The sequence below is a fragment of the Vicugna pacos genome, chromosome 32 (assembly GCF_048564905.1).
Source record: "Vicugna pacos chromosome 32, VicPac4, whole genome shotgun sequence".
Taxonomy (NCBI): Eukaryota; Metazoa; Chordata; class Mammalia; order Artiodactyla; family Camelidae; genus Vicugna; species Vicugna pacos.
In genome coordinates this window covers 8939158-8955533 of record NC_133018.1, presented here as the reverse complement: position 1 = coordinate 8955533, position 16376 = coordinate 8939158, and the positions used below count along the sequence as shown (strand labels likewise).

The window sequence follows — 16376 nt, the reverse complement described above, 5'->3', positions numbered from 1 at the left end:
GGGGCTGTGAGGGACGTGCCCAGCCCTGGTTCCCCCGGTAACAGATGAGCCCACCTGACGTCGTCCCCCCTCTGAGGCCGCCTCCTCCCCGAGTGGGGCAGAGTGCCGTCGAGTCCTGTGCTGGCCGCCATACACGGTGGGGAGTCGCTCCAGGACCCCTTGTTTGGGGCGTGTGAGGCCCCCTGTCCGATAACCTCTGATGTCCCTGTCGCTGTCTCCGGGCTCAAGGCTCGCGGTCCTGCCGGGCGCGGCCCAGCCGGCGGCCAGCCAGTCAGGAGGCGAGGAAACTCCCGCGAGAGCCGAGACTTCGGGGAGGCAGGGCGGGAACCGGAAGTTGGGGTATGGGGTCCCCAGGCGGCGTCCACCAGTGCGTGGGGGCTTGTGGCAGCGGAGCGCCACCAGAGGCGTCGTTCTCTTCCATGATGTCGAGGGCGTCCTGTTAACTCAGCGTGTGCTTCCAGGTTAAAGGCAGCAGCCCGGGCTCGTGGCCCTGCTGACGCCCGGGCCTGGCTGGTGGCCGCGGGCCGAGCGCAGGGGCCGGGCGTGTCTGTTCCGTGCTTGGCGGCTGCCTGGTCAGTGAGACAAGCCTGCCCCCCGCCCACCACCCCTAAACAACTGCAGACACGGGCTTTAGGGCTGTTACCTCGGGGACAAGCTTGTGACTTGGACGTGGCCTGTTAACCCAGAGGGGTTTGGTTGGGGCCTGCGGCGACGGCAGGATAACCAGAGTGCCCTTGGGCTCCGAGTCCCAGCGATGCGAGGGGCGGAGCAACGACACAGTGATGGGACCGCAGCTACACGCCGCCTACAACGCGGTGCAACAGGTGGGAGACCCACAAAGGGCCAACAAGTCATCCAGCCATAAACCACTATCGGGTCTAGAACAGCTGTGCGTGACCTGCGGGACCCCCGTGGGCATCCATAGTGATCAGTGGCCATGAAGTCCAGGAATGGGCCGACAGAAATGCCGTCCACTGGCTTTGCCTTACAACCCCACTGCTGCCGGGCTAGGAAGGGACTTAAACGCAACTGTCGTGGGAACCGGCTCTCAGCACGTGGGCTGGGAGGCTAACTCAAGACCCCGGCACCGTAACTGGCCATCCCAGGAGCAGTGGTCCCAGTGCCCCCGCCACATTAGCCCAGAGGCAACCAGTCAACACCATCCGAGCTCAATTCTTGACCCAAATCAAAGGATTGTTAACTTGCTTTTGCCCCTGACACGGGATCTACCCCCAGGGGAACACGTTATAAAAAGGCCCTGAGACCAGCAGGTAAGTCCCCTGCTGTTTGGGTTTGCTGCCTTGTGGGGAATAAAATCAGAAATGGATTTACAGATCTCACTTGTCTTCCACCTACCTAGGACTGCTGCGGTAGTTAACCCGGGCGCCTGCTGGAGAAAGGCACCACTGTAGTACCCTGTGGTCCGTCGTTACACCGCCTCTTCAGTATTGGGCACCGGCCGTGCGGACTGGGGCGGGCTGGCGGTGGGTTCTGCAGGCCAGGACAGAGCCACAGGCGGGGGTGATGGGAGCTCCGAGCGCTGCTTCTGCTTAACGGCCATGATCTTCTCTGCCTTGTGCCTGTTAAACATCTTACATTTCCTCCCGAGTCTGAGCAGAGGGAACCTGCAGACTGAGTGACAAGCATGACCTTCCTCCAAGACGAGTCTGACTGCTGGGTCGGCTGCGAGAGGCCGTTCTCATCCGCCTCTCGGAATTCCATGAAAGTTGACGTGATAAGCGCCTGGCTCCAATGTTTGCCCCCCTCCTGAACTCATGATTCTCTTTAGCCGCTGGTGTCTGTACTGCAGGGTGTGTAGGGGTGGGGTGTAGGGTCAGGCCACGCCAGATGGCTGTTCTCTTGCTCTTTCTGCATCCCCCACACAACCAGTCCCTGCTTCACCCCCACGATCACCCAATCCTCATGATTATCGGGCTTCAGTAGTCCCTGGTAACTGATGAACCCACCTGATTAACCCTGTAAATGGCCACTTGGGTAGTGAAAATTCCTGCCACACCCTGCCCACCGTCTGCTGCACACGGTGGCATGTTGCTCCAGGAACCTTTGTGTAAGATCCACTGTTTGATTGTGGGCCTGCGGGGTGCAGCCCATCAGATGGTAAACCAGACGGCGCTTCCCTCATGAGGCACTTTTTTTCTGGTGGGTGGATGGGGTGTAATTAGGTTTATTTATTTATTTGTTTTAAGAGAGGTACCGGGGATTGAACTCAGGACCTTGCACATGCTAAGCATGCACTTTACCACTTGAGCTATCTCCCCCCGCCAATCATGATGTGTTTCTTCCCATTGGAAGGACAGCAAATTATGACTAACAGTGTCAGGTGCTGACAAGTGCTACAGAGAAGCAGCATGGCTGTGTGTGTATCGGGGGCACAGAAGGTGAGGCGAGCAAGTCTCCTCACTCGAACCCAGTTTCCAAACCCCAGTGCCGTCCCCTCTCTCCTGCCTGACCTTGGATTCGGTCAAGACACACTGCAGGCTGCAGGGAAGCCGTACATACCGGAGGAGTGCCAGGAAAGGCCAAGAGCCCAGGGGCAGCGATGGGGCAGGCAGTAGGGACTGGAGAGGTTTCTCCAAATCACGGGGCCCGAGGGTCCTTAGGGCGGCCCCCTTGGGAACAGTAGGTGCTGGGACTGTCAGGGCCCTTCAGGATGACCATCCCTCTCCTTGGCCCTGCACGATCAGGTCCTGCCCCACCACGGGCCACCCTGTAGCTGCATTAACCTGTTTGTAAGTCTTCTTGAAATACCCCAGCAGCATGTTCTATCTGATCCCCTTCTGCTTGGAACTCTTCTCCCATCCTGGCTTCCCAGGCTAATTTCTCCACATCCTTGAGGATTTTGTCCCTTCCCAGGAGCTTTCCTGGATGCTCCAGGCTGGGGTACATCCCCTCCCTGACACTACCCCCTAGAGCCAAGCTTGGCATCAGGTACATACTTGATAAATATTTGGATGGATGAATGGATGGATGGATGGATTCTGGACCCTGCCAAACCAACTTCCTGTGCTTGTTTTTTTTTTCTCCCCCAGGGCCACTGAGATTTGCCTCTGTCTGCCTCCCCCAGGGCTCAACTGACCACACCAGTGAACCCAGCATGCCCGAGTCCTGGCAGCGGGAAGGCTGATGCATGCAAAGCGGGCATCTCCTTGCCTGGCCACCTGACCACCCTGGCGCGGCCGAATTTGAAAGCTAATGACATTATTGTGCAGAGACACAATGTCTGTGGGCATTTGCTGACCCGGGCTTTGGTGTGGGCTTAATTCAGCATTCTCACCCTGCTTTCCGCAGGGATGCAGCGGTCACCCGTCTTGGCACAGACACTCCTGGGGAAGGTATAAATGCCACCTCCCGCCGGCCAGCTTCACGGGCACTCTCAGGGGCTGGTGTCACTGGTAAGAATGCCTCTCTCGCTTGTCTTGCCTTTTTCTCTCATCCTCATCCCTGATGGAGAGCGTAGGAGACCTGGGTTTGAATCCAGATGCTACCACTTTCTGACAGGGTGACTTTGGGCGAAGATGTCAAGGCTCTGAGCCTTGGCTTTCTTTTCTGTTAAATGGGGAGAGGGGGTCATAAAACCTCCTTGGCTGTGGGGCTCAGAGATAACGTAGGTGAGTGGTCCAGCGCAGCGCCTGGCCCAGGATGTGTACTTTGGCAATGCTTTGTCTTGATACTGAACAGTCCATCAGCATCCTTGTTTTGAGGAAGAGAATATAGCTGAGGGTTTGCGAGTGGAAAGAATAGAAGCACTGAAGGTTCAGCTTCGTTCAAGGGCGGTGAGTCCACTCTCCATATCTACAAACGTTCCTGGGCGCCCACTCTGTGTCCCGCCACACTGTCCCCATTTTACAGAGCAGGAAATTGAGGCGCCAAGACGATGCCCTTCCCAGAGCCTTGATGCTGGTAAGCGGCGAAGGCAGCCCCTGAGTTGAACCAACTGAGCTTAATCTTTAACCTGAGGATGCCGATGGGGGGACGGTAATGGTGGGGTCTTGGGCACAGTGACCGGCCCAGACGGCTGGCTCCCAGACTGCTTAGTTGAATGTCCTCTTTCTGGGGAACGTCCTGGCCTGGTCTCTGGAATAGAAGGAGCTTCTGGAAGCTGGATGTTAATCTCTGGAGAAGGAGACAGGCTTCCCCTCTTCACTAGGAACATAGACTGGGTTCTCTCCCGCTCCTGCAGGAAGGAAGAAGAAACCGACACTTTTGCTGCCTTTCCTGATGTTCTCAGACGCTAAGAATTTCTCCCCCTTTCTGCCTGTCCTGGTGTCTGAACTTCTACCTTAGACTCAGGTCTTTGCTCTGGTGTGGAATGAGTTCCATAACAGATGTGTGCGCTGATCGGGGAGGGGATAAGACGAGTGGTGGAGAGGAGGGTTCTGGGTACTGGGTGGGTGGCGGGGAGTCAAGGAGGAAGTCGGGGATGAGGGGCAGGGGGTACAGGGTACTTTATGAGATGGCAGATTGAGAGCTACAGACTGATCAAGCGTGGATTTTGTCAGCCCACACTGTTTTCTTTTAATCAAGAAATTTCTGCATAAAATCAGTGGGGCTGCATTCTATGTAGCATCAGTTGTCTGGTTCTAGGTGATGAGGACCCACCTGGGGCCCCACTCAAGCTCTAGTTTACCACTTTATAGTTCAGTAGACCTCATTTCTCTCCTCTCCCCTACCCCCTCGGAGCTGGCCTGGATCCAAAGAAGGGAAGCTAAGGATGGATGTTCGGGCAGCTGCTTTGCAGACCCCACCGCTCCAGGATCTCCTGAAACCAGGGAGACAAAATGGGATTTGGGGCTCCGAGGCCCCGCAGTGAGAGGGCGAGGGCCCAGAGAGACCTCACTGCTGCTTCCCCGTGTCTTCCAGGTCAGTCCTGCACGAGACAGCCCACCATGGCCTCAGACCTCCAGACCCAAGCGGGCAAGCCACAGCCCCTCAACCCCAAGGTGGGTACCATGCGGGGTGGGGAAGATGGGTGGCAAGCACCATGCCTCTCCCAGACTTGGTTTCCCTTCTGTAAAGTGGGGTTGACATCTTCCTTCCCGGGGTTCCCCTCTCTGGGCCTCAGTCTCCCCAACTTGAACACTGGGATTGCGGGGGGCACTGATTCAGAATGTCCCTCCCCAGCCCACGACTGGCATGCTTCTGGCTTCAGATATTTAAGTTTTCCATTGCCTGGGGGGGGGCCCAAAGCTGGGGCGGACCCTCAGTCTATTCTGAAAGGGGGCTTGTGAATGGGAAGTGGGCTGAGATTCTTGACTCCATACCTGCTGTGTGACCTAGGCCAGTCACTTGACCTCTCTGGGCCTCAGTTCCCTCCTTCGTAAAATAGGGAGAATCAGATTCACAGCAAAAGGTAATTGTGAAGAAGCAAAGAAATCAGGCTGAGCCAGTGTGTGTCCACCTAATGCCAGCTAATGGTGCCGCCTTTGTCTTCTCTCCTAAGGTGATGCGACCTTATCCCAAAGTCAGGGGCTTGTCACACCGAATCTGCCCCCAGACTTCTACCAGCAGCCGTCCACCAGGCTGCTCTCCTGTTTCCCTCTGCTTCAGGGGCCCCGGACATGAATTCTATCCTGGATCTGCCCTTTTGTCTGATTGCCCCCTAGCTTGGAAATCTTGAGCTGATACAGCCCCTCACCCAGTCACCCCATTCTGTCCCTTAAGGGGCTTTCTAGAAATACAGACAATAAACTAATAAATGTGACTTCAAGGAATGAGAAGTGCTAGGAAGAAACTAAACGAGTAGGCTTCCCAACAAGTGGGGTGGATGGGGAACAGGTAAGCTAAAGTAGTCAGGGTGGACTTCTTGGAGGAGGTGACATTGGAGTGGCATCTGGAGACAAGTGAGGAAGTAGCCATGTGGAAGTCAGGGAGTAGGGGTAGGGGAGAATTCCAGGCACAGGGCACAGCAAGTGCAAAGGCCCAGAGGTCAGAATGAGCTGGGAGAGTTTGAGCAGCAAGGCGTCCAGTGTGAAGTGATTTGGAGCAGTGCCCTCCAATAGATTTCAAACAAGTCACATGTGGAGTCTAATGTTTCCTAAGAGTCACGTTGACAAAGTAAAAAGAAATAGCAGAAATTGTCATATTATTAAATCCAGTATATCCCAATGCATAGTCATTAGAGAAATTATTAGGGAACTATTTTACCTTCTCTTTTTCAGACTAAATCTTCAGCATCTGATGCATATTTGATACTTACAGCACATCCTAGTTCAGATTAGTAGCACGTGTTCAATAGACATGTGTAGCTTATTGGTTGCCATATTGGACTGTGCAGGTCAAAGGATTGGGTGATGTGTAAATTTTTACCATCCACTTGTTGATAAATAATAATACTGAACTCCTGGGCTCTCTGAGGCCTTTCAAATGCATGGAGAGGCTGACTTTCCTCACTCTTCACCCCTACAAGCCCTGGTCTCCCAGGCCAGGGTCATAACATACTAGCCCCTGACTTCCATGCTGTTGAGTCTTGTAACCCTACAAAATAGACATGGTTCCCCATTTTGCAGATGGGGCAGCTGAGGCTCAGAGCAATCACGTGGCTTCCTGGGGTTGCATAGCTGGATGCAGCAGAAGTGATGTTAAAGCCCAGGTCTCCTGACCCATCTGTGGTCGAGTCAGTGACCATGAAGGCTGAATTGAGCCCCTGGAATGTGACTCTGAGCCCTGCTGGGCCTCCCTCCCCTGGCTTTGTCTGGCTAATCCCCAGCCTGGGAGAGAGGGGCATGTTTACCTAGCCAGTGCTGACCATGTGAATTGTGCAGCTGCCCCTCCTGGGAGCCTCTTCATCCAGGGGCAGCTCCCTGGGGCATGTGTGGCTGGAAAACGCTTGCCTCCAGATTCTCTCTGGACTCATGGAAGCAGGCAGTCGGCCCCCTGTTTGCACTTGGCCATGAGCCCCTTCATTTTCCTGAGCTTCAGTTACCCGGATGGGAACCCTGCCAACCCCTCCCTGGGCTGATGAGAGGACCAGGTCAGGCAAGGGGATGAAGTCCTCTTAAGTATCCCGAGGGGGAGGAAAGCCTGCAAAACCCATGGGGCTCAAGAAAAGGGCACAGGTATGTGTAGTTTTACGGGTGAATTGTGGGTGGGGGTGGATACAGTGGTACTGGTCCAGCTCTAGTGGGGGCAGAAGAAGCTTAAGCAGCATGGTCTGGCATCTTGCTACTCCTGCCGTGGTCCACAGGCCAGTGGTACCAACCTCACCTGGGAGTGCATTAGAAATGCAGAACCAGGGGAGGCACCCCAGACCTGCTGCCTTGGAAACCATGTTTATCAGGATGCCAGGTACCTTGTGTGCGTGTTAGAGTTGGCAAAGTGCTGCTCTACTGGAAACGGCATCAGACAAGCTTGGGCTCCAATTTCAGCTTTGCCACTTACCCCCTTGGGATCCGTAGCATGTCCTTGAATTATGCCCCCCACACCAGAGCAGAGACGGTGTGTTAACAGTTATGCTCCTCTTAATCTTCCCAGCAACACCATGAAGTAGGTTCTGCCTTCATTTCCATTTTACAGCTGTGGAAACTGAGGCTCAGAGAGGTGAGATACTGGCCCAAGTTCTCACAGCTGGTAACTGGAGCCAGGACTGTCTGACTTTATGTTTGGTTCATGATTCCCAAGCGTGGAAGCCTTCAGCATCCTTTGAGGCTCTCCGAGTCCCCTCTCCACCCCCACCGCCCCACTCTCCCCCATCCCCATCATGACGGGGTCCGACTCTCTCCTCCTGCAGATCATCATCTTTGAGCAGGAGAACTTCCAGGGCCACTCGCACGAGCTTAACGGCCCCTGCCCCAACCTGAAGGAGACCGGCGTGGAGAAGGCCGCCTCTGTCCTGGTTCAGGCTGGACCGTATGTACCTGGGGGGCGTCGCTTGGTCGGGGGCTGCCAAGGTGAGGCAATCGGGCTGTGGAGCTGGAGGGATCCGCTCTCACTGAGCTCCTAGGCTGTGCGATCAGGGGACCAGGATTTGGGGTCTTGGCAGAGCTTGTGCTATGACGTCAGAGCTGATTCAAATCCTGGTTCCACCACTTCTGGGCTGTGTGATGCTGGACCAGAAACTGCCCTCTCTGAGCCTCGGTTTCCTCCTCTGCAGGATGAGGATAACCATGTTCTCTTGGGGATGAAGGGAGAGAGCTCATGTGAAAAGCCTGACACCGAGGGCAGCCGCTTCCCTGAGGCAGGGAGACGGACACAGGGACTCCCAGGGACTTTTTTAGAGCTGCCAGTCTCTGGCTCTGCGAATTCTCCTCATTCTCCTGGGAGGTTTAAAGCTGGACGTCCCAGCTCTGCATCCATCCCTCCCTTCCCAGATCCTGGTGATACTTAATCTAGCAGATTCACTGATACATTTGGGGGCCAGCAGGCTTTGGTAACTCTGACCCAAGAGAGAAGGGGAGGGACTGGTTGGATTGGCTCTCCTGGGCCCATGTCACGTAGATGAGCACAGCCTGTAGGCCTTTCCGTGTGGTTCCCTCTTTGCAGGAGCCTCCAAAATCAGAGGTGGCCCCCAGTGACCCCCAGCCAGCAGGTCAGTGAGTCTCGTGTGGGTCCTGAGTGACCCTTATTCAAGCAGGGCCATCCCACTCTGCAGAATTCTCTGTGGCGACGCTGATGTGGAGAGCACAGCCAAGGCAGCGGTCCTGCTGCGGCCCGCTTGCCTGATACACGTGGGGCGTCAATGTGCCTAAGAGCACACCTTCCTGGCCGGCTGAAATGTTGTTGCCTTTTTCTTTGTTTTAATGGAGGGACTGGGGATTAAACCCGGGACCTCATGCCGGTGGAGCACATGCTCTACCGCTGAGCTAGTACCCACCCCTGGACGACTGAAGTTTTGACCACTGAAGTGCCACATCTGATTTTCAGTTGTCTTTTGTTAGTGTTTAGATGGAAGTTTCTCAAACAGACTTTATGTTCCTCTGCTTTCTTTTTAAAAATCTAACTTTGATGTTTTTATTAATTATTGTTTATTATTTAAAATGAAGAAGAAATGATTTGGTGCAAAAAACCCAGACAACTCTAATCTCACCACTCTTGGCTTCGCTGTGCTTGGAGTTAGGGGAGGCTGCTACTCGTTTTGATGAGCGGAGCAGCTGTGAGCTCTGGGGCCCAAGCGCGTGGCCAGGGTCCCACCAGAGGGAGCCTGGAGTGGGCCTGACTTGCTCTCTCTCTGTCTCTTTCTCTCCACTGCAGCTGGGTGGGCTACGAACAAGCCAACTGCAAAGGAGAGCAGTTTGTGTTTGAGAAGGGTGAGTACCCCCGCTGGGACTCATGGACCAGCAGTCGAAGGACGGACTCCCTCAGCTCCCTGAGGCCCATCAAAGTGGTGAGCCCCCCGACCCTCCTCTTCTTCCTTTCTCTGCCCCCTTGGAGCCAGAGGTCTAGGGACCAGAAAGGAGCCTTCACCTCTGGCATCATGCCCCTTCTGACGGGCGGGGGACTTCCTGGCCATGTGACCTCACCTAAGTCACTTCACCTCCCTGAGCCTCAGTTTTCCTCAACTGTAAAATGGGGATATTAGTGCCTACTGTCCTGAGATTCCAGCCTGCTTGGCCCAAGAGGCACCAGATCACACAACTTCAAGGGATCCATTCAAAATGCTCCAGGGGGCACTGTGCACATTGTCGTCTGTGTGGACAGTGCTCTCCAGGGCTTTGCGCCTCCAGTCACAGAGCAAGTGCTCAGTATACGATTCCCCCCCATAAATACTCAAAGAGGTTCTGGGTTTGGGGTGGTGGGAAGGCAGTTTAGCTCTTGTTCATAATTCATACCAGGAAGACCTCTCAGTGCTTCTCTGATCCTTACCAGCGTGTGAGTGTTCTGGGAGGGCAAAGGGCCCAGGGATGCTCAGGTACACCCCAAACCCCGCCCCGCCAGCCCAGTCTAGTTCTCTCCAGAGCTTGATGGAAGATTGGATAACACTGGACTTAGCATTCCTGAGACGTGGATTCCTCTGTTGGCTCTGGCACTCCCAGCTGGATGGCCTTGGCCAAGTCACCTTACCTCTCTGAGCCTTAGTTTTCTCATCTGCCAAGTAGCATAAGAGTGGTTTAAAGGATTAAAGGAGATGATTAACAAAAATGTCACACAACGGGAGGATAAGAATATACGTAGAGATGAAGAAAAGCCAAAATATTTCAAGTGTCTACTTAGAGGCACAATAAGCCTGTGTGTGTATGTGTGTATCCAGCTGCCGTTTATTTTAAAAAGGGGAGTTGAGGCTGTGGGAGGAGAAATGACATTTCGCAATCAGATATTCCTCAAAGTGCAGAATCCGGAGTGTCTGTCACGTGAAGATAGCCCAGGGGGCTCTTCATGGATGGCCGCTGTTGGATGCAGTTGTCGTAGACAAGCTCGTGGCTGCAGGTGGAGCCTGCGGGGCACGAGGGCGGGTCCCCTCGCTCACACCCGCTTCCCCCGCCTCCTGTCCACAGGACAGCCAGGAGCACAAGATCATCCTGTACGAGAACCCCAACTTCACGGGGAAGAAGATGGAGGTCATAGACGATGACGTGCCCAGCTTCCACGCGCACGGCTACCAGGAGAAGGTGTCCTCCGTGCGGGTGCAGAGCGGCACGTGAGTGCGCCCCCGCCCTGGGAGCCCGGAGCCCGGGCTCCTAAGTCCTCTTCTGCCCTGAACTCTGCTGGTCATCTTGGATGCTCCTGGCCTCAGTCTTCTTGTTGGAAAATGGGCGTGCAAATCTTCAGCCGTCTTGTGGCTTTCAGCCCCTGAAGTTCCACCCTGACTTGTCTTTTGGGCAATACCTGACCTCTGGGGGAGAGAAACCCTGGCCCTAACCTCAGCCCCAGAGAGCAGGACAGTAAATGGTGTGGTGGCTGCAGGGGGAGGAGGGGGAGGACAGTAAATGGTGGGGCAGGGGTAAGGCAGAGGCCCGGGGGTGGGGTGGAGAGCCGGAGGCTGCGAATGAGCTGAGTGGCTCTGACAGAGCTGGGCGAGGCAGGAAGTCCAGCCCGTGCTCGCCTTTTACTGCATGAGTTCCTGAGATTGGCAGTAGGAGGCGTCCTCCTCCACTGAATTAAACTTTGGCACGTACACCTCAGCCGTCAGCATCGGGGAATTTCTCATGGTGAAAAGTTCGGGTTCCACAGGGAGTCTGAAGACGGGCTTCGGGCAGCTGTGTGCTGAGCTGGCTTGTACCAGCTTGCAAAAGCTGACTGTTTAAAACGTCTTAGAATTTTTGTGAGCCAGTGGTTTAATCGTTCGTAGCTTTAAATAATCAGTCACAGAAGTATCTACACCACAGAAATTGAAAATCAAGACTTTTTCCCCCTTAAGGGAGCTAGTTTAGCAGCATATACTGGCCTTCTGGAGCTTGTCAGACTCTTAAAATAGCATGCAGATTTCTGTACTCACGTTCTTTGTAATGTACTGACTTAGTCATTAATTGATTGAACTTGTCGAAAGACGTCATGGGCCAGGCACTGTGTTAGGTGGTCAGTAAGCCTAGGTAGCTTGAAGAGACCTGGTCTCTGCATTGTGTCACTACAGTCTGCTTGGGGGGAAACTCCTAATAATTTAGGAATCCACACAAATCCAGCCTCATTCCCTGAGGGAAGGGACTCTTGAGCTGAGTAGGAATTGCAGGGGGTAAGGAAGAGAAGGAAGGACATCCCAGATGCTGAGAACGGCACATACAAAGGTCCTGTGGTGGGAAGAGCCTGGGGAGTCTGAAGGACTCTATGAAGGACAGAGTGGCTGGGCTGCAGAGGTGTAGGGGCACGAGGCTGAGAAGCAGAGCTGGAGGTGCCCACAGGGGCTGGCCGGGCAGGTCCGTGGGGGCCAGGGCTGTGCGACGTGTTCTGGGGAGAAGACTGATGTTCATCAGGTACTCAGCACAGAGTGACCCACTGAGTGGTGCTGGCTTCAGAGGGGAGAGGGATGACAGGGCTCCTGGGGCCTCGGCCACCGCCCCTGGCCTTGCAGTGGGGCTGAGTGTTGGGCTAAGAGGCCTGTCTGATTCGAAGCTTAAGTGAGCTTTAGATCACCCTTTCCTCTGAACCCACTGTCAGGCCTCTAGTTAAAATTTGCTTCTGGGGGTGGGGTGGGGTAGAGCTCAGTGGCAGAGCGCATGCTGGGCACGCACAAGGTCCTGGATTCAATTCCCAGGGCCTCCATTAAGGGCGGGGGAAAGAACAAAAAGAATAAAACGAAAGTTGCTTCTGGAGGTAGTGAGTTCCCCATCAAAAGGAGGAAGGAAGAGGCTGGACCCGGGAAGGGTGGTGGTTTTCCTGCTCAAGACCGGGGAAGTGTGGAATGTCTGGGGGACTCCACCCTTCCCAGTGGCTGAACGGTTCCCTCTCTGTCTCTCCATCTGCTGCTCCCGTCTCCCGCGGCCCCGCAGGTGGGTCGGCTACCAGTACCCTGGCTACCGCGGGCTGCAGTACCTGCTGGAGAAGGGCGATTACAAGGACAGCGGTGACTTCGGGGCGCCCCAGCCCCAGGTGCAGTCTGTGCGCCGCATCCGTGACATGCAGTGGCACCAGCGGGGCGCCTTCCACCCCTCCAGCTAATGCTCCTCATCTCCTCCTTCCCAGGGTCCTGGTCTGCTTCCCAGGACCCCCCACCCCAGACATCCTGGCGAGTGAATAAAGTGTGACTTGCAAGTTGGTGGTGGCAGTGTCTTTTCTCCCCAGTGGGAGCCCGGGTGCCGCATGTGTGAGTGCTCGTGTCAGAGACGGAGAAGGACCAGAGAACCAGGTGTCCGGTTGAGGGGCAGGACGTCCTCACCTTACAGCTCCGCAGCTGTGTAGCTGTGTGACCTTGGGCCCATCGTCCAACCTCTCTGAGCCTCTACTTTTTCTCCTGACTTACAACCCCCTTTGCCCCATGAGCGGCTGCCTGGGCCGACCGCAGAACTCCTTCTTGTGTGGTTGCTGAGCACAGTCATTCAAGGGCAGGTGATGGATGCCCCAGCCCTTAAAAATGAACCCCCTGCCTGCCAACCCCATAGGACTGCCTTATCACCTTGAACCTGGGGGTTTTCTTGGACCTGCCCAGAGCAGCCAATAGCCCTGCAGTCCACACCCTACCCTGGAGGGAGGTCACGAGGACTGCACGTGGCTTTGTGTGGCCCTTGGTCCCTTGGTTGGTGGCTGGTTGCGGTGGTCACTTAGTGTAGCAGCTGAGGGCTGGGTTCAAATAGTTGTTCCAGAGCCCGGGCCAGTGATGGAGACTCAGAGCCTGAATGCTTCTACCTGGAAAAATAGGGGAAAAATATAATACCTCCAGACCAAGAAAGTACAACACTACCCAAGTCTCCCCTGGAAAATGTGGTTTCTCATCTATAAATTGAATAGATGATATCAAAAAAGGCTTTCTGAGTCCATGGTTCAGATTCATTTTTGAAAGGTGATAATGTTTTATCTTAGAGTTGATTTTTTTGTGTCTATTGTGTAGCAGGGACCTAATTCCTTTTTTGATTTTTCTTTTCTCTTTTCTTTTCTTTTCTTTTCTTTTCTTTTCTTTTCTTTTTTCTTTTCTTTCTCTCTCTCTCCTCCTCTCTTCCTCCCTCCCTCCCTCCCTCCCTTCCTTCCTTCCTTCCTCCCTTCCTTCCTTCCGTCCTTCCTTCCTCTCTCTCTCTTTTAATACTTTGGACCACCGTTGTCCTGGAATAATTTACTGAGAAGCCCATTTCCCCCACCGTGGTGCAGTGTTCTCCGTGTCATATAAATTGACACATGTGGGGTCCGTTTCTGGGCTTTTTTCCCCCATTCCTTTGTGTGTCTCTACTCTTGCCACTCTGTGTTAATAACCACTGCTGTGTAATAAATCTGAAAGTGCCTTAAATCATTCCTGTTTTTCAGGGACATTTTAAATAGGCTAGCCCCTTTATACCTCCATGTAAAATCAGTTTCTCAAATCTAGAAAATGGGAAACCTTGTTGAATGAGCTAAAGGGTTAGTCCCCACCTCCATGGTCATCATTTTAATCAGTGCTTAATCAGCAGAGCCAGCTTCTGAATGGTCATCCTTCTGCCAGCGTTTGCAGAGTGCCTGTTCTGTTCCTGGAGTGGGCAGAGTGGGGGATGCTAGGGAAGTAGGCCCCCAGGTAGCTTTCACTCAGGGAGGTGGTAACAGTCGCTTGAGAATAGAACCATGGTGATTATTATGAGTTGAATTGTATCCCCTTCAAAATTCATGTGGTGAAGTCCTCTCCCCCGATGATGTTTCAGGATGTGAACTGCTTTGGAAATAGGGTCGTTGCTGATGCGATTAGTTAAATTTAGTTGAGGTCAAACTGGAGTAGGGTGGGCCCTTAATTCACCATGACCAGTGTCCTTATGAAAAGGGGAAATTTGGAGACAGACAGACAGACACATGGAGAACGCCCTGTAAGATGCAGCAGAAGCCCTGAAACACGAAAGATTGTCGGGAAACCACCAGAAGCCAGGAGTCATGGAACAGATTCTCCTCCCACGCCCCTAGGAGGAGCCAATCCTGACACCTTTACCTCGGGCTGCTAGCGTACAGAACCATGAGAGAATAAATCTCCACTGTCTATGCCATTCTGTTTGTGGTACTTGTTCCCGCAGCCCTGGGACACTAATACAGAGAAGGTGAGAGGAGGGGGCTGGAGATACCAAGGGGAGACAAGGGTTACTGCCTGGGGCATGAGGGTAGACCCCAAAAGTGCAGGTGTTTAAAGAGGAGCTGGCGTTTTCCAGATGAATCTTGGGGAGAACAGTCTTGGCAAAAGGAACAGAGTTTACAAAGTTAGAGAGGCAAGAAAGAGCATGGCATGGTCCAGTGTTCCAGGCACAGCGGGTATTTTGTGGACATGGAAACTTCAGAGAGTTCGTGAAGCACAGGTTGGAGAGATTGGAGGAGGATGATGATGGTGATGGTGGTGGTGATGATGGTGGTGATGCTGCTGATGGTGGTGCCAATGGTGATGATGGTAGGGAGGGTATTGTTGATAAAGATGATGACGATGATGTGTGAGGGGTAGGTGGACTTCTAGTTACCTATTTGAACACACTAAACAACTGCAAACTTAGTGGTAAAACTACTACCATCATTTATTTTGCTCAGACGTAATCTGGGCAGGACCCAGGGCGGGCAGTTCATCTCTGCTCCCAATAGAGTCGTCTGTGGTGGCTCACAGGCTGGGTGAGTCACACGACTGAGGGTTGTGCTGGCTGTTGGCTGGGACCTCAACCATGGCTCTCAGAGCAGACAACCCCAACATGCGGACACTCCGTGCAGCTGTTTGGCTTCTCCACATCCTGGTAGCTGGGTTCTCAGAGCAAGTGTCCCAAGGGTAAGGTGGAAGTTGCCTGGCATCTTATGACTTCGTCTCAGAAGTCACACAGCATCACTTCCTCCATACTCTTGGAAGGGAGGTCCTAGCCTCTGCCTCTTTCTCCATTTTTCTGTCTCTCTCTCGCCCTCTGTCTCTCCATTTCTGTTTCTCTCTTTATCTCCCCATACATTCCGTGTCTTCGTCCCCCTTCCTCTCCCTCCCTCCCGCTCTCTCTGTCGCGGATAGGCTGTGCTCTGTCCTCCCCTGCCCACCCCCTTCAGCGAGGAAAGCATTTTCACTCTGGTCTCTACAGGGCCCCCCCCCGCCCCCGCCTGCCCGCCCCCGCCCCGCCTGCCCGCCCCCGCCCGGCCTGCCCGCGCCCGCCCGCCCCCGCCCCGCCTGCCCGCCCTCCGGGAGCCAGTTCCCCCTCCAGCCACCAGGTGTCAGCAAAGCACCATGCTCAGGGCTCCCCGCCCGCAGGGACGGGATTGGACCACGTCAGTCACGGGGGACGGAAGCCCTCCGTCGTTACAGGTTAGGTGGTTTACTCAGGCTCCGCCCAACAATCACCTGGGGGTCATTCCCATTTTGCAGATGAGCAGGTGAGGCTCACAGAGGGGGAAATGACTTGCCCAAGGCCACACCAGGAGCAAGCGGAAAAGCTGGGGTTGGAACCCAGGGTTCTACCTGATCCACGGTCATCAGCCTTTCCGGCCGTCCTTGCACCCCACCCCCCCAACTCCAAACCCTGCACCAACCACCCTGGGAGCCCCTTTCCCAGCTGCCTGTGGTCACTGTGCGGCCCTGTGCCCACTCTGGTCTCTGATGCTGGGCTGGTGGGAGGTCAGGGAATGCCCTCAGAAGCTTTCATTAATGGAGATGCCAATGGGCAGGGCGTCCTGACCCCGGCTTTAAAAATAGGGAGCCTAAAATAGTCCTTCCCAGGCCTCCTCCTCACTGGGGCCTTTGATACTGGCTGGCTGGCTGGGCTGGGCTGGGCTGCCGGGTCCTAGCGTCCTGCGGCAGCTCTGAACTGGCTCTGCGGGGAATCTGGGCAGGAAGGCAGGCCTGCCTCAGAGCGACTCTCCTTCCTAGCAGC

The 16376-nt window shown here is 54.5% G+C and overlaps 1 protein-coding gene across 4 annotated transcripts; it reads left to right on the top strand.

Annotated features, from left to right (window-relative positions):
- Positions 1 to 346: 346 nt before the first annotated feature.
- Positions 347 to 12643, top strand: CRYBB2 (crystallin beta B2). Of its 4 annotated transcripts, none has more exons than XM_072952911.1 (8): positions 347 to 1271; positions 1361 to 1811; positions 3051 to 3413; positions 4882 to 4961; positions 7748 to 7866; positions 9208 to 9340; positions 10449 to 10591; positions 12378 to 12643. In XM_072952911.1, exons 4-8 carry the CDS (start codon positions 4908 to 4910, stop codon positions 12544 to 12546), a joined length of 618 nt encoding a protein of 205 aa, XP_072809012.1. In that variant the 5' UTR covers positions 347 to 1271; positions 1361 to 1811; positions 3051 to 3413; positions 4882 to 4907; the 3' UTR covers positions 12547 to 12643. The 4 variants fall into 4 exon arrangements, with proteins under 4 accessions (XP_072809012.1, XP_072809011.1, XP_072809013.1 ...); XM_072952910.1 differs by having other exon boundaries at positions 1361 to 2399; XM_072952912.1 differs by lacking the exon at positions 1361 to 1811.
- The last annotated feature ends 3733 nt before the right edge of the window (positions 12644 to 16376 follow it).

What these genes read in the sequence shown, in the direction of transcription:
- CRYBB2 (XM_072952912.1), top strand. Translation starts at nt 4,908, where the DNA reads ATGGCCTCAGACCTCCAGACCCAAGCGGGCAAGCCACAGCCCCTCAAC. An exon ending in CACAGCCCCTCAACCCCAAG is followed by an intron (nt 4,962 to 7,747) that starts GTGGGTACCATG and finishes CTCCTCCTGCAG; the next exon opens with ATCATCATCTTTGAGCAGGA. An exon ending in GTCCTGGTTCAGGCTGGACC is followed by an intron (nt 7,867 to 9,207) that starts GTATGTACCTGG and finishes TCTCCACTGCAG; the next exon opens with CTGGGTGGGCTACGAACAAG.